The sequence below is a fragment of the Aedes albopictus genome, chromosome 1 (assembly GCF_035046485.1).
Source record: "Aedes albopictus strain Foshan chromosome 1, AalbF5, whole genome shotgun sequence".
Classification (NCBI taxonomy): domain Eukaryota; kingdom Metazoa; phylum Arthropoda; class Insecta; order Diptera; family Culicidae; genus Aedes; species Aedes albopictus.
The window spans coordinates 257,179,111-257,201,329 of NC_085136.1; the positions used below are offsets into that span (position 1 = coordinate 257,179,111).

The 22,219-nt window shown below is 45.9% G+C and overlaps 1 protein-coding gene across 2 annotated transcripts in view; it reads right to left on the reverse strand.

Annotated features, from left to right (window-relative positions):
- Positions 1-6,933: 6,933 nt before the first annotated feature.
- The window catches only part of LOC109400449 (uncharacterized), a 364,886-nt gene continuing 349,600 nt past the window's right edge, over positions 6,934-22,219 (reverse strand). For both annotated transcript variants that reach the window (XM_062846653.1, XM_062846654.1), the window contains 5 exons: positions 15,959-16,849; positions 15,675-15,884; positions 13,864-15,396; positions 9,261-9,776; positions 6,934-9,201 (listed from right to left, as the gene is read on the reverse strand). In XM_062846653.1, coding sequence (XP_062702637.1) covers positions 8,168-9,201; positions 9,261-9,776; positions 13,864-15,396; positions 15,675-15,884; positions 15,959-16,849 — 4,184 coding nt within the window. In that variant the 3' untranslated portion in view covers positions 6,934-8,167. The remainder of the gene's footprint in view (positions 9,202-9,260; positions 9,777-13,863; positions 15,397-15,674; positions 15,885-15,958; positions 16,850-22,219) is intronic.

The window sequence follows — 22,219 nt, forward strand, 5'->3', positions numbered from 1 at the left end:
ATACTGACAAAGGAGAGCTAATTATTCCTCATGTTAAAATATTGTCGATGATATTGACTAATTTACACTCATAATCAAATCATTAAGGATTATGAAAAATATGTATAGGAATAGATTATACAACTTAGTTGATTAAATTTAAATTTAAATAGAGAGTGACTACATGATACCAAACACATTACCTATTACAGAAAGAGCGATTGATATGAATAATATCAGTGCAAATATAAACGAAAATCATATTCATCTGTCACCGCTCAGGATAAAGTGGTAAACTGAATTAATGAAAAATGAGAGGAATTTCATACCCTCAATAAATACAAAATGAAAATTAAAAGTGAAATGGAGAGGAATTTCATACCCTCTATAATAATAAAATGAAAATTTAATTGAAATGAGAGGAATTTCATAACCTCTATAAAAATAAATGAACATTAATCAAAAATGAGAGGAATAGAATACCCTCAGTAAATATAAAATGAAACATTGAAAGGGAAGTAAGAGAGGAATTACAAAAAAAAAAAAAAATATTGATAAACTATGAGCCTACAGCTAATTTATAACAATGAATGCGTCCGTCAAACTCAGTTTTTGAATGTACCGAAGGGCTGGAAAACCAGAGTAACTACTATTCTGTAAGGGCCATAGATATCAAACAACAAAGAGAAATAAAGAATTAAGGAGAGGAAAAACACACCCTCCAGGAATACAGAAAATACAAGGAAATAGTTGAAGAAAAATAATAAAGAAGAGGAATACACACCCTTCAGTAACATAATAAACGGAAAATTTGAACGAAAGGAGAGATGATTTAGGAGAGGAACACGTACCCTCCAATGATTTAATAGTACAGAAACTAAAACGAGAGCAAAATTAAGCGTTTTTTAAAAACGAATATGAAAACTTAAGAGAATTGAGAGAGGATTTACAAAAGCCCTCTGAAAATTTAAATGAAATTATGGGAAAATTTAAAACACAGAAAGGAGACAAAGCAAATGTCTACAAATTTTGACGAAAGAGGAAATCCAAAACCTCTACGAAATAATGAAACATTAAGAGAAATTAGAGGAACCCATATCCTCTGTAAAAATAATATGGAATGATATTTACAACGTGGTTTTATACACAAGTTAATCAAGAAGAAATGGAGTATACTTACAGGCCCAACCTACAACCTCAAAAGGGAAAGGGGTGGAGCAATGCCGGCAGCCAAGGACTTGCCACAACAAACGGAAAAGGACGAAAAAGTAAGGTACCTAGAGACTCGGTGAGTTCATTTTATTTTTAAGCTTTTGCGGATATGCAAGAAAGATAAATAGATTATTGCCTTGCATCCCTGCAACATTATGATGTAGTATGTAAGTTTGTTGTTTTTTGTTTTTCTCCGGCAGCGTCTCGAAAAATATATTTTTTTTATTTATATAGTGAAATCCAGATTTGATGGAATATAAAATGCAAATTGTTTTTGGTTGACAGAAATGATCTTCTGAAGATGTTTCAATTGTGATCAATTGTTTTTTTTTCCCTTTTTTTCAAATTTGTCACATAATTTGCCGAAGGCATAAGGCTAATGAAGTAGGCCAATTCATGGTGAAATATTTGATTAATATTACACATGTTAAACCTATTAAGAAAAAAGGCAAAAAAAAAATTTCGAAAAAAAACAATATTCGAAAATATAAATTAAAGAAAAAAACAATATTCGAAAAAAAAGTAAGATATGTTCGAAAAAAAAAACATTCGAAAAAAAAAGTATTTCGAAAAAAAATATAATTAAATGCCATTTTTAAAAGTTCACAAAATATAGTTCGTATTTAATTCGTACTTTTTAATCTTTAAAAATAAGGGAGTATTTCTTTTACTATTTATTTGACTGATTAACTTAATTGATATAGGAGACGGAATTTGAATTTTTCGTAGGGACAGAATAGGGTCAGAAGGATCATGGAGCGGTAGTCTGCGATGCTAGTCATGCCGACAAGGACGAGCCGTTGGGAGTTTGCCCGATTAAGACGAACAAGGTTTACACGTTTGAAGGTGATGGTTTAGCGCCGATGGAAGAAATGCTGGGATGTTGCTGCTTAAATTGCCATGTTAGACCGGAAATCCTAGTCTTTGATTTCGGGAGTAAGTTATATATTTGGAATGGGAAGAATATTCCGAGCTGTGCCAAGGGAGGAGTCATTAGGCATCTGAAATGCTTCGCAAGAGTACTATATGACATGTGCCAGCTGAATCCGACAAACTTCACGGAGTTGAACGGTGACATGGAAAAGACACTCGTCGAATCTCTGAGAGTGGTTCGATGGAATGGGAATGGTGATAGGTAGCTAAAAATACTCAACACATGAAAACGACTTTGTGCAGATAGAAGGTTGTTGGTTACGTACGTGCAATGGAAGGATGTTGGTTACTATTTGGGAGGTACTCCGAGTTTAAAGATTATGGCGGTTGGTTGAGAGATTTCGTTCAATGGACAACCCTACAAATAACCCGTTTTTGGTGCTTGAAATCTAGTTTCGGTCGATGAATTTCTACTGCAACACAAACACGAAGCGGCATTTTGATAGACTCGAGCGTCTGGAGGAAGGTGAATCATCTTAGAGTAGGGAAAGAAATAAGGATTAGTTTAGTTCGTTTTTGCAAGATAATCTTTAACCCGCAAATGTATACGCTAGCCGAATGCCTACTGCAAGTTTTTCTTTGCTTCACAAATAAAAACTTAATTTAAGGGGGGGCGGATGTAGCGGTCCTGCCGACCGAAGGAAGCATTTCCCTCCCTGTATCGAATAAATCTAAAGATCAATGATCACCATTGATCTAAGAAAGACCCTTTATTTCCTCATGGTGCTCCACGCAATTAGTGGATTACATCACATGTGGATTTCACGGTCATGTTTATAGACCAACGCCGGTTAACCAAGAAACAAGCGATGCAAGCAGAGAGAATGCTTACTGCTTGTTGCTGGTTGACCTGGTGATATAACGTTCTCGCTCCAATGCCGGAGAAAGGTCTCAGTCACGCGGCCGAACTAATGAAGCCAGAGTGGACGACGCCCGTTTTGGCTTTTCTCTTTTCTCTTATTTCTTTTCAGATCGGGAGAATGAGTTCTTGCGACGGCAAGTTAAAAGACCCGCGATTGACGCCGGGGCGGCGTTGTATTGTTGTTGTGGTGTCGTTGTCCGGTGGGATCGTCGTCCGTGTGGGATCGTTTGCGGCGTGAGTTTGGTTGGAGTTTCGGTTCGCGGGTGTGGTGCATCGATTTTATTATTACATACAATCTATCTTTAGTTAATAAAGTGTTTGTAGTTTGTTTCAGTGTACCTAGAGTTACATTAAGTGAAACGAAAGAAAGCCAGTGCAGTGCCGTGACCACTTCGCGTCTACATTCTGGTGACAGTTACCACCTCTTCTACACAAGGTCGTGAATATTTTTCGACTGAGCAACGGGACTACTACAAGAAGCGAGGCATTCAAGTTCAACCTACGGTGGCGTACTCCCCACAGCAAAACGGGGTAGCTGAGCGATTCAATCGGACTTTGGTTGAGAAGGTAAGATCCATGCTAATAGATTCGAAGGTTCCGAAGAATGTGTGGTCAGAAGCGGCCCTGACTGCGACGTATCTGCTGAATCGATGTCCTACGATGGGATTGGCCGGAAACGTAACTCCAGCCGAAAGATGGACGAGTGTGAAGCCGGACATTTGTTTCCCTCTTGGATATTTGGGACGATACCAGCAGCATCCTGAGCAAACCCACTGGACGGCGTTGAAGCGAGTGGTGCGGTACATGAAAGGCACCAAGGGAACGTTTTTGAAGTACCAACGGAACAAGGATACCGAGCCATTGGTTGGATTTGCCGATGCGGACTGGGCTACTGATACCTCGGATCGAAAGTCGGTGAGTGGATTCTTGTTTCAGGTCTACGGGAACACGGTATCGTGGTCAAGCAAGAAGCAGACGTCAGTGGCTACCTCGTCCAGTGAAGCTGAATACATAGCCTTGAGCGCGGGCGTAGCAGAAGCGATTTGGCTATCCGGACTCTTGGCTGACCTTGGCGTGAAGATTGCAAAACCTGTGACGATCTATGAGGACAACTGTGGCTGCATCGGGATGGCCCAAAATCTGGAGTGCAAACGGGCCAAACATATCGATATCAAGCATCACTTTATCCGTGACCACATCGCATCTGGACGCATATTGGTGGAACCCATTCGAACCGATGATCAGTTGGCAGACATTTTTACAAAAGCGTTGAACACCGGAAGATTCGAACATCTACGTCGGAACATTGGACTCCACGATCGAGAGGGGGTGAAGAAGTAGGCCTTGAAAAGCTGACAGGCGCCCGTGGAGAAAAGTTTTCACCTCATTCTACACCAAGCTCTCCTACTGTTCACGTGTTACTATTAATAAACTGTTACTTGTTACTGTTCAAGTCGGTGTTATCTGTTCAACCCAACCGCCCCAGTCCTTCCTATTACAATAAACACGAACAAAACGTGTTCCGCCGTTTCTTCAAAACCTGTACACACCGGGCACTTGTGAGAACCCGCATGACCGAAACGATGTACTGTCGGAAGCAACCATGGGCTGAAAGGATCTTAGTCAGGTGGAATGTTACTTCTCCATGGTGCCTGTTAACCCAACTATCTACCCTCGGGATCAACCTATGGGTCCACCTTCCTTTGGTGGAACTGTCCCACGCGCGCTGCCATTTGATCATGGAGGCTATCCTGGCAGTATGCCTCTTGTGCCGCGCATTTCGAAGCACTCCATGTCCTCCCTGATAAGGATACCGATATGCACCATACCAGTGATGACGCAGAGCGCGTCGTGTGACACGGTACAGTACGCGCTCGCAACCCTCAGGCACATAAGCCTGTAAGTACTTTCCAGCTTCCGTCGGTCAACCCCCCCAGAGCCAAAATTTGTAGAATAAATCTTCAGTATAAAGCGCTTTCAGACGAAAAAAGCCGCTATTTTCAAACTACGAATACAATTGCTCATTACTGTTTACAAAATGTAAGTGTCAAATCAAAAAAGATATCATTGACCGTTGAAAATCCCTTCCAAAGACAAGTTCAGGCTGAACTGCTCGATCGACCATCGTGGAGACGATGACCACGTAACCCTCCTAGGTAGTAAGTCCTCTGGACGGGATATTTAGCCGTCGTTCATATCGCTGCCATTTTTCCCAAATTGTCGTTGCCAGCGGATAATCAATATGGGTCCGCTATGGTGGCGATATTCGTCCCCCATTCAGAAACTCCGGATTTCCCGAAACAAATAAAACACGTGGGTGGACGCGTACAGCCTTGTGCCTTATGGCCCTCGCCACCACATCGCCTACAAAGCTCGCTCCTGTCAGGGCCTTTGCAGTCCCTTAACTTGTGTACTGGTTCCAGACACCTGATCCAAGTCTACGGTGGCTCGTGTAAGGTCAGTTGGCATACTGACCAGCCCACTTTGGCTTGAGCTTCCCTACTTTAACGAACTTGTTAGCGTCCACCAAAGAAAGCTGTACCAAGGCTACCTGTGTGTGTGTGTGTGTCTCTGCCGGGCCTTTTCTCGCCCGAACATCTAACACTGTTGCCGCAGTGCCGTGACTAGGTTTTAAACCTTCAGGGTCGCATCCGTGGCGCCCTTGCGCGTTTTATCGCAATTAACCTTCGAGTGGTTGCGCTGCTGTATTTTTTACAACACGTTGGAATCCCGCTATTTGTACCCAGCATTAGTGTAGTGCTGGTGGCCAACTGCGCGAGTTACGGAAGGTTGAGCTAGCGGATCGTTTCGCCCGTACGAGTGTGCCTGTGTACGCAGGCTCTAAGATCCACGAGCTTGGCGTCGCTCCCATTATTGTCTTCAAGACTTCCGAGTTCTTAGACTCTTACGTCTTGATGACGAGCGCGTCACCCTTCCTTCTCGTGCTAGGCATCTGCCCTCCTACCTTCCATTGGTTTGGTGTGCCTGAGCTTCTTGTGCTCTGAAGCACCTCAAGAAACCCTAGAACATCCGTGGAGGCTTCTTAACTCGTAGAAAACCATCCCGAAACCCTTCTGAAACCCCTCCTTATACTCTCATGATAGCTCTTGAAGCACCCTGGAAACCCGCTGAAGCCCCTTAAAACTTCTTTGAAAGTGCCTTGACCCTTTGGTCATGTATGGCCCCGGCGATGAAACGAGGTTATGACAGCAGTGGTGACATAGTTCGGCTCCAGTAGGTAAAACCATAAGAAAATCTTCCTAAAACCATTCTTCAGCAGCTGCAGCTCTTCTGACTGCCGAGTTGTTAGACTCTTACGTCTTGATGACGAGCGCGTCACCCCTCTCTTGCTAGGCACCTGCCCTCCTACCTTCCATCGGTTTGGTGTGCCTGAGCTTCTTGTGCTCATTCTGCGAATGGAGTGATGGGACTAATGTCGGAGTCGTATATCGAGATAAGAAATCTCGAATTGAATGAAGTGACCTGCGCCGCCCTTTTAGTGCTACCCGTGAATGCGAAGGCCTCCGTCTGGGTGGACTTTGGCACCTTCAGGGGGAGGGGAGTTGAGAAAGTGTGACACTCCATGTATTAGGTATACAAAACACGTGACAGAGGGAGGGGGGTTTAAAATTTCGGAAAAATGATGGATGTCATATTTGAATTGTCTCTTATGGAGGCCTGCTTGACTTCAGAAGTCCCAAAAATTTTAGCTTTGTACGGCATTTGGTATGCCAGATAATCGAGTCCGACCTGTAGCATAACATGGCTTTCCGACAAAACTATTTAGGCTAACGCGTGCTGCGATTTCAGAAACATCTCAATATCCAAGACGGACAAACCCTCACATAAATGTTATGCGCAAGCACGAATCATTAGCTGCATCTAGTCTAAAATTCTCTTCTGAAAGATCTTTTAAGGACTATTCGGATATCATTCAAACACCTCGGTTATTTATTAACTAGCACTTCCTTCAATTTTATTGAAACGGAGCATAAATTTGTTCTCACAGTAATGTATCGAAATTTCACATTTTTAATAAGTTTTATTTACATGGTCGTTTTTTTTCGATTTGTTTCAAACACATCTGTTTTATACGAAGGTAATCTTTTGTTCCTCTTCTTCATCAAACGCTCGATTCCGTGTATACAAAAGATTATTCTCCGGGAATCGTCACGTTCTCATTAACAAATTCACATCTTTTATAACATGTTCTTCTTCCTTCTTCAACAAAGCGACAAAATAAATAAATAAAAGCATCGATCGAACCTACATACTCAGAGTGGACCCCGGAGGATGGACGAACGGACGCGGACAGAAAACCTAACCTCTACAACAGAACTGGATCAAGTGTTGCGTAGCGTTCCCATCCGCAGTGGAATCAATCGTCTTCCGCGGTGTTCTGGTAAGTCTTCGTTTCGATTCTCTTTTCTTCAACTGCTATGTACAATTTGACTTTCCAACGAAACTAATGACTTTTCTAAGAAAGTTCAATATAAAATATCTCTGCGCGATTGGTGCTTAAATGAAGAGTGAAAAACTTAAAAAGAATCAAACAAAAAAGAAAAAAATGGGAAACGCTGCTTGCGGTAGAGATAATGGACAGGAAAAGAGGAAAACCCCTCACCACGGATATTGACTACATAGTATACTGACTACTACTGACAGTTTGACACAGAAGGATAGATCAAAACAACCCCAAAATGTAACAATATAGTTGATCAAATGTATGTGCGTGTGTGCGTGCAGTATCTAATAGGTTTAAAAATCTACAACGATAAGAAAGGAGTAGTTCTCACTCTGGAACTAGGTTGCCATCTGTATTCGCTCCACTCTCCGAAAGGTTATGGGCCCAGACTCTTCTTGTTTCGAACGCCGGGCGACCTAATTTCAGAGCTAGAATTACTCGGAGGTTATGTTTGTGTGCAGAAAGTGTTAGGATGAGCGCCTACACGCTAAAAACAGTCAACAGTTAAATAGGAATTGCTTCGATTGAGAAATACAGGTGCGTATTACAATTTTATTTCCATTCGAAAAAAAAACAAGAGTTAGTGGTAAAAGTACGGCTTTCATATGTACACAAAACGGATAACGTAAAAAGGTAGGGAAGAGTTTGGCCCACGTTTTTTTTTTCTTTACGAAAAACTATAGATTTTCTCTACTAGATAAGGGAGTGGTCGTGCCTTAGTGTCCTTCGGAGCTGTGGTCGTTGGTCGGGGGTTTGACCTGCGTCGTCGTAGGTCGACGGTGGTGGTCCGGAAGCGATTTGGTATCATTGGCACTGAGCACGAAGATTGGCGAACTGTAGTCCAGGTACTTGTCGGCACCGATGCTCATCATGCGATTGCCATTGCTGTAGTGCTTCATCTTGTTCTTGCCCCGCTTGAGCATCACGAACACCACCAGGATGCTCACGAGGAAGGCCGAAGCCGTGGCCAGGACGAACACGATCGTCTGGAAGGTGTTCTCCGGTATGCCGGACGATTGCTGCGGCACCGGAAGGTTGGTGGAGATTTTGTGCGAGAACCGAGACTGGGTGACGTCCGCGATCAAGGCACCATGGTACATGACGAAGACATGATCCCGGACCATTTCCTCGATCGCGAAGGCATCGTCCACCTTGTTGTCCTCGATGAGGTCGAACCGGAGCATCACGCTGCCATCGCTGTTCTCGTGAACCCGGTAGTTGTCGAAGATGCCGCCGATCAGAGCGTGTAAATCATTCCGAAGCACTTCGTACAGGTTGAGCAGGATTCGTTGATGGGGGTTGTTCAGGTGAAGTTCGATCTCTACGGCGTCGATCGGTGTAAACAGACAAGTCCGGAAGCCTCGTTTGAAGGTGCTGGACAGGGGCAGCTGGTTGCCGGCTGCGTCCACGCACCAACAGGTATCACCGTTGCACTGGGTCGGTTCAAAAACTCCATTCTCGTCGCACGCTACCGGGAAAGAAGCTGCCTGCTTCAAGGCCTGACACCGAGTAGTGGAGGCCGTGAGCTTCTTCACCGGGTCTTCGATAAAGTTGCTTCCATCGTCCGTACGGGCCATTTCGATGATCTTCTCCGTCACTGCAGAAATGGATCCGATGTAGCGGGGTTCTGGAGCGAAGTTGGCCAAGGTGTTGGGGGCACTGGCCGAGGGTACCGTCGGTTCCAGGTCTTCATCGATGTAGTTGTTCTCGTCGACCAAGAAGGTGATCTGCCGGATCAATTCTTCCATCACTGCGAAATACAGAAGCCACGTTAAGAGGATCAATGATTTAACCAAGCTAGGACCTTACCTGGATCGCTGGACTCTTCGCCGCTGTTGGACAGTCGCCTTCTGGCCTGCCGGCTGCTGCACTTGGGTTCTGAGCCCTTGGTCAACGAACCCTTCACCGGGGCTCCCTTCTTATCTGCACACCAGCAAACTCCAAGGCTGGGAGTTTCCTGTGTAGTCGTTCCGTTGTTGGGAGCCGTCGATCCGAGGCACTGCACGGGACTCCAGAAGCCTGTTTCTGGATCGCAGCGCGGCTGGAACCAGGTGCTCGGCTGTCCGGCCCGTTTCGCGGCCATGGCGTTCTTCAGCCGGAGCCGTTCGCACTGGGACAGCACCGGGCAGACTCCGTTGCAGGCCTGCTCGCTGTGGAACAGATTCTTCGACTGGCAGTTGCTCGACTTGGGCAGGTTCACCGGGACGCACTTGTTCAACCGTGGACTGAAGCGCCACTTGGTCAGGCTGTCCAGGTCGTTGCTGTCCGAGAGATGCATCTCCGACGCGAGGCAGCTCGATTCGATCGATTCAAAGCAAACGTCTCCTGCGGAAATACGGTTGGACATTAGTAGAAGTAGAAGTTTGCTCCGAAGTTGGCATGGAGAGCTTTCTAAACTGTCAATGGGCATCTAAGAACTCCCTTGAATATCTACGGACTCCCGCTATGTTATCTCAAAACTCTGTAATTATCCTCCATATAGCCCCAAAAGGTCCCCTGAGATCCTCAGTAAAACCCGGGAACTCTCTTTAACCCCCGCTGAAGTACCATGAAAACACAGGAAAAGTCCTGGAACACATTGAAGTTACATACCTCAAAACTTCTATTGAACCAACCAATGATATTCCCTAAAACTCCAACCCCTGTGAAACTCTAGTGATAGCCGCTGAAGTCCCCTGAAATGCATTAAAATCCTTCTGAAACCCTCATGAAGCCCCCTTTGGAACTTGTCTAGCCCAAACTGAAACTCCTATAAGGCTCCCTGCAGCACCCCTAGAAACGTCCTTGAAGCTCTTCTGATAGCTCTTGAAGCCCCCTGAAATCACCGCGAAGAGCTCTGAATCTCGCTGAAGCCTCCTGAAACTCCCCCGAAAGTGCCTTAACCCTTTGGGGCCATAGGGGTCATGTCTAATGAGAAGCTTTTCAGATTCTGATGAGAAGCTTTCCACCTTCTGATGAGAAGCTTTGCAGTTTCTGATTAGAAATTTTCTTGATTTTGATGATATGCTTTCCAGCTTGTGTTAAAGAAGCTGTCAGCTTCTGATGAGAAGCTGTCAGCTTCTGCTGAGAAGCTTTGCAGTTTCTGATTAGAAATTTTCTAGATTTTGATGATATGCTTTCCAGCTTGTGTTAAGAAGCTGTCAGCTTCTGATGAGAAGCTGTCAGCTTCTGCTGAGAAACTTTTCAGCTTCTGATGAGAAGCTTTCCAGCTTCTGATGAGAAGCTTTTCAGCATCTGATGAGAAGCTTTCCAGCTTCTGATGAGAAGCTTTTCAGCATCTGATGAGAAGCTTTTCAGCTTATGATGAGAAGCTTTTCAGCTTCTGATGAGAAGCTTTTTAGCTACTGATGAGAAACTTCTCAGCTTCTGATGAGAAGCTTTTCAGCTTCTGATGAGAAGCTTTTCAGCTTCTGATGTGAAGCTTTCCAGCTTCTGATGAGAAGCTTTCCGGCTTCTGATGAGAAGCTTTCCAGCTTCTGATGAGAAGCTTTCCAGCTTCTGATGAGAAGCTTTCCAGCTTCTGATGAGAAGCTTTCCAGCTTCTGATGAGAAGCTTTTCAGCTTCTGATGAGAAGCTTTCCAGCTTCTGATGAGAAGCTTTCCAGCTTCTGATGAGAAGCTTTCCAGCTTCTGATGAGAAGCTTTCCAGCTTCTGATGAGAAGCTTTCCAGCTTCTGATGAGAAGCTTTCCAGCTTCTGATGAGAAGCTTTCCAGCTTCTGATGAGAAGCTTTCCAGCTTCTGATGAGAAGCTTTCCAGCTTCTGATGAGAAGCTTTCCAGCTTCTGATGAGAAGCTTTCCAGCTTCTGATGAGAAGCTTTCCAGCTTCTGATGAGAAGCTTTCCAGCTTCTGATGAGAAGCTTTCCAGCTTCTGATGAGAAGCTTTCCAGCTTCTGATGAGAAGCTTTCCAGCTTCTGATGAGAAGCTTTCCAGCTTCTGATGAGAAGCTTTCCAGCTTCTGATGAGAAGCTTTCCAGCTTCTGATGAGAAGCTTTCCAGCTTCTGATGAGAAGCTTTCCAGCTTCTGATGAGAAGCTTTCCAGCTTCTGATGAGAAGCTTTCCAGCTTCTGATGAGAAGCTTTCCAGCTTATGATGGGAAGCTTTCCAGCTTCTGATGAGAAGCTTTCCAGCTTCTGATGAGAAGCTTTCCAGTTTCTGATGAGAAGCTTTCCAGCTTCTGATGAGAAGCTTTCCAGCTTCTGATGAGAAGCTTTCCAGCTTCTGATGAGAAGCTTTCCAGCTTCTGATGAGAAGCTTTCCAGCTTCTGATGAGAAATTTTCCAGCTTCTTATGAGAATCTTTCCAGCTTCTGATGAGAAGCTTTCCAGCTTCTGATGAGAAGCTTTCCAGCTTCTGATGAGAAGCTTTCCAGCTTCTAATGAGAAACTTTTCAGTTTCTGATGGGAAGCTTTCCAGCATCTGATAAGAAACTTTTCAGCTGCTGATGAGAAGCTTTTCAGTTTCTTATGAGAAGCTTTTCAGCTTCTGATGAGAAGATTTTCAGCTTCTGATGAGAAGCTTGTCAGCTTCTGATGAGAAGCTTGTCAGCTTCTGATGAGAAGCTTGTCAGCTTCTGATGAGGAGCTTTCCAGCTTCTGATGGGAAGCTTGTCAGTTTCTGATGAGAATCTTGTCAGCTTCTGATGAGAGCTTGTCAGCTTCTGATGAGAAGCTTGTCAGCTTCTGATGAGAAGCTTGTCAGCTTCTGATGAGAAGCTTGTCAGCTTCTGATGAGAAGCTTGTCAGCTTCTGATAAGAAGCTTTTCAGCTTCTGATGAGAAGCTTGTCAGGTTCTGATAAGAAGCTTTTCAGCTTCTGATGAGAAGCTTGTCAGTTTCTGATGAGAAGCTTTTCAGCTTCTGATGAGAAGCTTTTCAGCTTCTGATGAGAAGCTTTTCAGCTTCTGATAAGAAGCTTTTCAGCTTCTGATGAGAAGCTTTTCAGCTTCTGATGAGAAGCTTTTCTGCTTCTGATGAGATGCTTTTCAGCTTCTGATGAGATGCTTTTCAGCTTCTGATGAGAAGCTTTTCAGCTTCTGATGAGAAGCTTTTCAGCTTTTGATAAGAAGCTTTTCAGCTTCTGATAAGAAGCTTTTCAGCTTATGATGAGAAGATTTTCAGCTTCTGATGAGAAGCTTTCCAGCTTCTGATGAGTAGCTTTCAGCTTATGATGAGAAGATTTTCAGCTTCTGATGAGTAGCTTTCCAGCTTCTGATCAGTAGCTTTCAGCTTCTGATGAGAAGCTTTTCAGCTTCTGATGAGTAGCTTTCCAGCTTCTGATCAGTAGCTTTCAGCTTTCAGCTTCTGATGAGAAGCTTTTCAGCTTCTGATGAGTAGCTTTTCAGCTTCTGATGAGAAGCTTGTCAGCTTCTGATGAGAAGCTTGTCAGCTTCTGATGAGAAGTTTGTCAGCTTCTGATGAGAAGCTTGACAGCTTCTGATGAGAAGCTTGTCAGCTTCTGATGAGAAGCTTGTCAGCTTCTGATGAGAAGCTTGTCAGCTTCTGATGAGAAGCTTGTCAGCTTCTGATGAGAAGCTTGTCAGCTTCTGATGAGAAGCTTGTCAGCTTCTGATGAGAAGCTTGTCAGCTTCTGATGAGAAGTTTGTCAGCTTCTGATGAGAAGCTTGACAGCTTCTGATGAGAAGCTTGTCAGCTTCTGATGAGAAGCTTGTCAGCTTCTGATGAGAAACTTGTCAGCTTCTGATGAGAAGCTTGTCAGCTTCTGATGAGAAGCTTGTCAGCTTCTGATGAGAAGCTTGTCAGCTTCTGATGAGAAGCTTGTCAGCTTCTGATGAGAAGCTTGTCAGCTTCTGATGAGAAGCTTGTCAGCTTCTGATGAGAAGCTTGTCAGCTTCTGATGAGAAGCTTGTCAGCTTCTGATGAGAAGCTTGTCAGCTTCTGATGAGAAGCTTGTCAGCTTCTGATGAGAAGCTTGTCAGCTTCTGATGAGAAGCTTTCAGCTTCTGATGAGAAGCTTTCAGCTTCTGATGGGAAGCTTTCAGCTTCTGATGGGAAGCTTTCAGCTTCTGATAAGAAGCTTCTCTGCGTTGGACGAAAGGGTTTTCAGCATTAGACGATAAAACTTCTGAAGCCTTAGTGAGGCTTGAAAAGGTTATACCAATTGCCATCTCTGAATGCGTACCCCCCCCCCCCCCCACCTGAATCTCTTCGGTGGTGCTGTGAAGCATCCCTCGAATCCCTTGAAACTCCTTTGAAAGCTTCCTGGAACTCCCTGAAAACCAAAAGCGTCTTAAATCCTCAGAAAACCATCTGAAATCCTCTTGAAGCTACACTTCTGAAAGCCTTCGAAGTTCCCTGAAATCCCTGGGAACCCCCTGAAACACACTGAAGCCCGATGGAGTCCTCTGAAATCCCTTGAAATGTCATGAGACACCTTGATCCCGTACTTACTTGTTTTGGCACAACAGGACCCCCGATTGCTGATCATATTGAGCTGGCAGACGTGCGTCGACGGGCACGTGTCGGCGTCGGCCTGCGGGCCGCACACAATCTCGCGCCCTCCGGATTTCAGCGGGAGTCCTTCCGGACAGACGGAATCACGGATCGGCACGCAGATGGGCATCTTGGGGCACGGCACCGAGATGCACTCCACCTGGATCAGTTGGCACTCCTCGCCCCGCGGGCAGGAGATCTCGTCGCACGGGTTGCGGCACTCGCACGTCTTGCAGCCGGTGGCGTCGATCTTGTAGCCGTACTCGCACGGCGAGCACTTCCGAAGAGGGCATTCGCTTTTTGGATACACCGGGTCGCAGTTGGGTTCGGCGTTCGTCGTTCGAGTGCCGCTCTTTTCGTTGCCGTACTCGTCTACGCACCAGCAGACGTTTCCAGGGCCGCACTGGACCGTTCGGTAGCTGCCGTCAACGTCGCACTGGGCGATGTACTTTTGCTTCGGCGGAACTCCGAGTTCGCTGGCCTGGTGCAGCTGGATGGTTTGCAGGTGCTGACAGGCGGTCTTCAGTTGCGGTTCGACGCACTGAGTTCCGCAGCCGTTCGAGCAGCATCGCTTGGATCCTTCACAGTGAGCATCCGTGCGGCATTCGTATTCGCAGGAGTCGGATTCGGAGTTCTCGCTGCCGGGAGGCACCAGGAATGGACACTGACCGGGTTTCTTCGGGAAGCATGCCGGCACTGGTGGACAGTATTCGCCCTCGCAGGACACCTCAACCGATCTACACTCTTGACCTTCCGGACAGGAGACGTTGTCGCATGGGTCACGGCATTCACAGGAAGGACACTGCGTGTCCGAGTCCAGGATGAAGCCGTAGTCGCATCCCATTCGGCAGGTCAAGTCTAGACAGCCAAGAGACTCTCGAAGATCTGCACAAGATTTCTTGGTAGAGTTCATTCCACGAGTCTTGGGGATCTCGGTACCGAAGTTGTCTACGCACCAGCACTCTTCAACGTCAATTTCTACCAAATCGTCTTCCACCGGAATCTGCTTTTTCAGCAAACTCGAGGGCTTCACTTCCGGCTTGTCAACATTCGCGTTTGAGTTCTTCGAATCCAATCGGTTGTAGTCGATGATCTTCGCCGATCGACCCTGGACACCCAGGTCCTCTTCAGAAACCAGCATTCGCTCTCGCAAGTACGACATGATCGCTTCCGGCACCGGTTCCTCCGCTGACTGCGCTCTTGCACTTCCATACGCGTCGTCCACCTTGATCAGCTTCAGGTTCTGCTGCGTTGAAAGAATAGCATCCCTCTTCACTCGCTTGGCATCTTCCAGCAGTTTCCGCATTTGTCGGATGTTGTTCTGCTCCAGGTAGCGTCGTTGTTCCGTTCGGTTGACCCAAATCTTCTTCCGGGTGCACTGCATCGCCTCGTAGGCCCCATCCATGGAGCAGGTCGGTGGCGGCAGTGCCAGCTCCATACCCTCAACCGTTCCCTCCATGCGATCCGAAAAGTCACGCAGGTATTCGCACACTATGGAAGATAAATGGAAGTAAGGTTAGTTTTCGTAGATGGCCAGAAGTGGGGTGGCCAAGTTACCAAACATTCGGCTGTTTATTTACTGATTCACATTTTCAAGATCTATAAAGTTAAGATTCAAAGAATGAAAAGAAGAAATAACTTAGAACGAGCTCACCAATCTATCTGTGATCTATTCGCGATACGAGCCAATGATCAAAAAATCGCCGTGAAGTATGCTACCTATTCCCAACCGAATGTGGCAAGGAAGAACTTGTCCAGTAAATACTCACTAGACTGTTGACGTCCTTCGGGCGTCGGAACGGTTTCGCTTTCCACCGGGCAGCAAACGCTTCCGGACTCGCCGTGCAGCTTCATGCACTCGTGCGTCTCCGGACAGTTGATGGTGTTCGAGAGGGACCGCTTGCGGCCGAGCACGTCTGCATCCTCTTCGGCGTCGTCGAAGAACGTCCGGCTCTGGTACTCGCGGCTTTTCGGGCGATCTGTTCGAGAAAAAAAGAGAATCAATTCAGTTTCGCGGTGAAACGCTGATACGCATCCCCTAGAGAACACTTACTCAGATGACAGTACAGCAGCTCGCCGGTGGAGTTATCGGCCAGCGGCGTTCCCATCTCGCACGGGTTGGAGTACACCAAATCCGGCTTGCACACCGGTTCCGAGGAGCACAGTCCCGAGTACGAAACGCACTTCGGATCCTTGGCCACCTCGCAGTGGGAACCGGATGGGCAGATGAAGCCTTCGCAGGGCTCGGAACACTCGCACGTGGGGCAACCATTGTGGTCGTTCTTGAAACCGTATTCGCAAACCGCGGCGCAGATGTTGTGATCGCAGAGATGCTGCGAAGTTCCGTCGACGCTTCGGCCACCGCTGCGGCCGATCATGTTCTCGACGCCCTCGCAGTTGACCATCTGGGCGGCGCCCATGGTTCCCCTGATCTTATTGCCGCTCTTGGGATCGACGCACCAACATACCAGACCATTACGAGAGCACTGCCGAAGCGAGAAGCTTCCGCTGGGGCCGTCGCATTGCGGAACGTATCCGCGTCCTTCCCTTTCGTTGACCGACAGCAGTTCCGAGAGCATTCGTGCCTGGTGGCACGTAGTAACGTTATGCGGCTGTTGACAGTTGCGTCCACAACCGTTCGAAGTGCAACACTTCTGCATCTGAGGGCACTCCAGATCGTGTCCGCAGGGCGTTCCGCACAGGAATCCGGTATTGTCGGTGGACATGATCTCCTCGGGTTTCGGGCAGGTACCGGGCTTCTCGAACTGGAGCGATGCCGGACAGCACACTCCGTAGTCGTTGCCAGATTGGACCAGACAACGGTACAGGGGCGGGCAGGAAGGTTTGCCGGGATCATTGCCGCACAGGAATGGTCGTGCGGTGCCGCTGATGGCCAGGGGTTGACCGGCCGGACAGAGATCCGATAAGGAGCGTGCTTTGCGACCTGTGAAGTATAGAGAAAAGGGCGTTCAATAACTCGTCGTGAACAAGACCGCAAAAGGTGACACCTAGATTTGATATGGGCGACTATAACACATAGATTGGTTCTGACAACTCGGACTATGAGCCTCTAGAGAAAGCAGTGGATCACAGATGATACTTGGGTGATGATAAAGTAGCGAAGAATCGCCAAAACGACGAAAATGGCTTACAACTCATTGATTTCACCGCCTCCACGAATAATACCCCGTATCATTACACCTGGAGATCGCGTTGTTCTTGTTGTCTTCTTCACGTTGTTGTTGGTCGGCACTTCTCCGACATTATCGATGTCAGGACCTATCGTGGCGATATCATCGACTGTGCGCTGGTTGGCCATCTCGGCAACTGAAGCAACCGTACCTATACCGCTATTGACTACGCGCAGTATCTCGAGGCAGCATTGCCGGACGAGGGCGAGCTCCATGAGACCCCTATAGAGGACTGCTGGAGTACAGTTTAAACAGCCATTTAAAACGCAGTCGAGTGCACCGTCGGGTACATGGAACGTAGACGATTGAACGATTGGTATAACGAGGAGTGCAGAGAGATTTTGGAGGAGAAGAACGCAGCGCGGACGTTACTGCTGCAGGCTGCAGCATGGGACCTGACAGAACGTGCAATGTTACCAGCGAAAGCGGAAGCATTGTATTCAACTCTTTCGTGAGAAGTTGAATGCTGCTAAGAAGGCTCCTTTCCCGGCGGTGATTGAACACAAATCCTCACATGTCCTGGTGCACACTGATCTGTGCGGCCCAAAGAAGATTACAACACTCAGTGGGAACAGACACGTAATGAACCTTGTAGATGCTTGTAGTCGGTGACCTATGACTTACCTACTAAACAATAAGCGAGAGGCTACCGAGATAGTCCCGGAATATGTACATTGGGTTAAAAACTTGTTAACCGTAAGCCTCGAGTCATTCTGTCGGGATCAGACGGAGAGTTCATCAATAGAGAGTTTTGGAAATTTTACAAAGCCGAAGGCATTTACACCATAGTTTACTGGTCCCTACTCCTCGCAGAAGAAGTGTGTGGCCGAGCACAAGAATCGGTCGCTCAACGAAATGGCGCTGCTGGATGCGGGCTCCAGAATCGACTATCTTCGAGATCAGTTCAGTCAGAAGACCCTCTACGAACTCTGGTGGAGCCGCAAACCGCAACTGGTACACCTGCGCGTATTTGGCAGCAAAGCCTACGTTCACGTACCTTCAGTGAAGCGGAGTAAGATGGAATCCAAGACACGGAAGCTGATTTTTGTCGGGTATGTAAACTCGGTTCGTTGATCCGGAGTCCCACGTCATTACAGTCAGCCGGGATGCTAAGGTATCAAGGCATCATTTGTAGTAGATTCTGTCAGAACGAGTGGACCAGCGCGATCCAGCGAGCTCGCTGAAGAACAAGTGGGCAAGAACAATTCTCCGGCGTTCGCAAAGAGAGAATAGCGGCAATCTGCCACGACTACGGAAGACTACATGATGGTTTAGAGTCTCATCGACGCAACGTGTGGTAGTTGTAGCACAGAAGCCGGGGATAGATTTTGTGGTGTTTGCGCTTGTGGCCCGGATGGCGACCATGTGGACATTTTTTGCGAAGACTGCCCAACGAAACTTGCCGGTTCACCACTTTGACGTCAAGACGGCCTACCTCTGTGGCGTGCTTGACAAAGAAATATTCAATCATGAGACAGCCGCCAGCTCTCTCTCTCCTCTCCAATTTTCTTCACGATCTGCTTGAAAGCGTCCACAAATAATTCAATAAAGTGCTTGATAAAGTGTATCTACTTCTACGATAAATTTTAATTTATTATTTTCAAATATTTCCGAGAAAAAAATTCATAATGCTGTCCATAGTGGTGTTATTCTATTCAGTTGTGATTCAATTATTCTTCAAATACCCTAGAAAAGGATAAGCAACATAGGGCGGAATTAAAAGGTACGAAACTGATGATTTTCGTAATGGGGCTATGATGAAACATATTCAGCTTGTTTTCAAGTTATGCTCATTAGCCTGGTACACGGTTTATATGGGAAAATATAAAAATTGGAAAAACTCCAACTCCTGTATACTTTTTGAGCACCATTTTGGTCCCATATCAACTGTGCAAAATTTCAGATCGATCGAAGAAACTATATTTTAGCGCCCGCCATTCTTAGTTTTTCATACGATTTACTATGGGGGAAATTTACCTCTTCAAAGAAAAATCGCTTGAGGTCAACCATTGGTCCCTAAAAATAAGTAGTTGAATGATTTTTTTAGATAACTTCACGAGGAATCAGACCACCGAAGACCGCAAAGCGATGCGACATTCGTGGAAAAAGTTATTAAGCCTTACCCGATCGATAAAATGACGAGATTTTATTATTTATTGTTATTCCTTACGTGTTAAACAGCGTGGGCATGTCATTCGGTTTCCAGTTAATAACTTTTTCCACATGCCTTCGATCGCTTTGTGGTCTTCAGAGGGTTTGTTCCTCGTAAAATTTCCAACAGAAATCATTCATCGATATATTTTTAGGGGTTAAAAGGCAACCTGTGGTGATTTTTCTTTAAAAAAGTGATTTTCCCCATAGTAAATCGTATGAAAATTTAAAACGGCTGGCGCTAAAATATAGTTTCTCCGATCGAGCTGAAATTTTGCACAGTTGATATGGGGCCAAAATGGAACTCAAAAAGTGTACAGGAGTAAAATGTATTTTGGTGTCCCACACTAATGCTCATATGCGAGAATGTACATATATTCTGCCTTTTCAAATTTATCAGACAATGGGACAACATGCAGAATATAATAATACAAAACGTGAACAAAAATCCGCCAAAATTGTCCGGAAAATCATTCCATTCAGTTTCAGGTATGTACACGATTGAATGAGGAATCATACTATGAGCGGTGAGGATTTTCATTCTGTATATTGAATGATTTTCGGTATGAGGCACAGAGGAAAACAATTTCAGATGGTTTTGTGATGATAATCAATCACAACAAACCCTAAGTTAAAACTCATTTATAAATTGTGACAATTCTAATTTTATAGAAGGATGATTTTCGTTCAAGAGGGCGCAGGAAACTCATTTTGCTGTAAAATCATTGAAAATCTCGATTCTGTGGATCTGTATCGCATTGAATGAGAAATCATTCTCTGTACGGCGGGGGTTTTCGTTCAGTGAAGGAACGAAGCCGATGTGAGATGTATTGTATGATGCTGTTGGAGGTGCCGTGCAGAACTTGACAAATTAAACGCTGGTGAATTGGGTACTGTGCTGCCCATAACCACATAACAGTAACATTCGACAAAAGTAGGCATTGGAGAAAATGGAACCCAAAGTTGCTATTTTCGATTGTATGGGAATTAAGCGAAATTTAAAAAAATTCCTATAAATTCGTTATCAATAATTTAGCAATAAAATCTTCTTCAGCACTTCTTATATGCTGGACCAATTGTCAGAAAATAAATCGGACCTAAGTATAATTGATGACTCGCTTCAAAACCAGGCCATTTTCCCAGTGTGACTGTTATGCGGTTACGGTCAATGAGACAAAATGACTTGGTATTTTTTTCATAAATCCTAGAACAAACTTGTAATTTTTATTCATGTAGTGCAAAGTACTTGTGATTTGATGATGATCCCCGATATTAACTCAATACCAGCAAAATATGCAAATGTTACAAATATGCAGTTATGGGCAGTGTGGTCGCTGATAAACATAGAGGGCATACCCAGAAGAATGGTGTCTGTCACCGCCGAGGTGATACGGGTCGTTTGGTTGATCTCTGGCCATTTGAAGAACGCGTCAACTGTGAGGAGGTAGTACTTGCCTTCGATAGATAGTCGACGTTGACGCGCTGCCACGGACCGGTTGATTTGGGTCACGACACCGCTTGAGAGTGAGGAAGAGATCTTGCTACGAACGCACACTGCCATGCTCGGAAGAAATCGGCGATGTCGGTGTCCACGCTGTCGCGGGTCGGGAGAGAGCTTTCATTTGCTGCATGTCAGCTGTCAGTGCATGTCAGAAGAGCTGTTCCAAGCAGCGATTACGATGTAGTGATGGGATGGCGAGCCGTTCTACAGACATTAGACACCTATCTACCACGGAGAGCGACTCTTGCTTGAAGATTGAAATGGTTGGAGATCTGATCCGGCCAGTGTTCACTAGGGCCGACCGTTTTGGACGTAATGTTAGATTTGGTGGAGCAGTTGGTGCTTGGGTGCTTTGCGACGGCTCTGAAATGGAGAGACAACATTTTACGGGAACTTGAAAGAACTGACCCAAGATCCGCTTCTTGGTTGAAGTAATAATAACTTAGATAACGTAATCCTTATCAGATTTCGGGCGCTGGTTGATTGACCGGAAAGGTCCGCGTTGCCAAACTTGCGGATGGGCACGTATTCGATGTTTAGGTTGTACAGTAGTGTGAATGCCGGGCAACTCACTGGAACAATCCGTCGCCAGCCATCTTAGCAAACTGCAGTAGAATCACTTGGCATAATACGGAACCTCACGGTGATGGCGACTTGCTCCGCCAACAGTCCACTCGTCAATGAGGCAGCATCACACTGACGACGACCCCGTCATGGTGCTGGCTGTCACTGATGCTTGCTAGGGGAAATACACGCATGGGAAATGCTACTCAGCTTTGTTCATACCCCACAAGTAGCAGATGGGGGGCGAATCGTTGAAGGCGGTTGGCAGTGTAAACGGAACTTCCCTTCTTGGACCCAAAGATCCGGAGTGAGCAGAGGCTGATGGCCAGTTTGCAGCCGAAAATGCCGGCCAAAGAGCATTTTACGGAACTTCGTAACGGCAAATACGATGGCCAAACTTTCACGGTCGGGTTGATTTAAGCCTTGTTTCGCTTTCGTGAGTGCCCTGTAAGCGTTTTGGACGACCTTGTTGGACGGTGCCGTCGTGGGACTGGTTGATCGTTACCTCTAGTCGAATGGAAGGAGTGTCGGCGGAAACGATGTTCCCTCGCTTCGGATCATAGTGCGTGAAAGGAAGATCCAAAGAGAAGATTCGGCCGACTGTGTCTAGCGCGGTTCTACCGACAGGTGGCAGTGTGCTCATGAAAATGACACCGGGCAAAAGTTTTTGATGAATTTCCTTTAAGAGTTACGTCTGTTTGTTTGTGATCAAAGACTAATACATCTTTGGTAAATCCATCAATAGAAGACTCGTCATAACCACGTGTCATCGACGCTGAATCCAACTTCAGACAGTTTTTGACTGGTTGACATCATCTGACTCACGTACTCCTCTACGGAACTACATTCCATCTGCCGTTTACTGACCAGCCTCGAAGCAGGAAGCAGGACTATTAGCCGGATCATT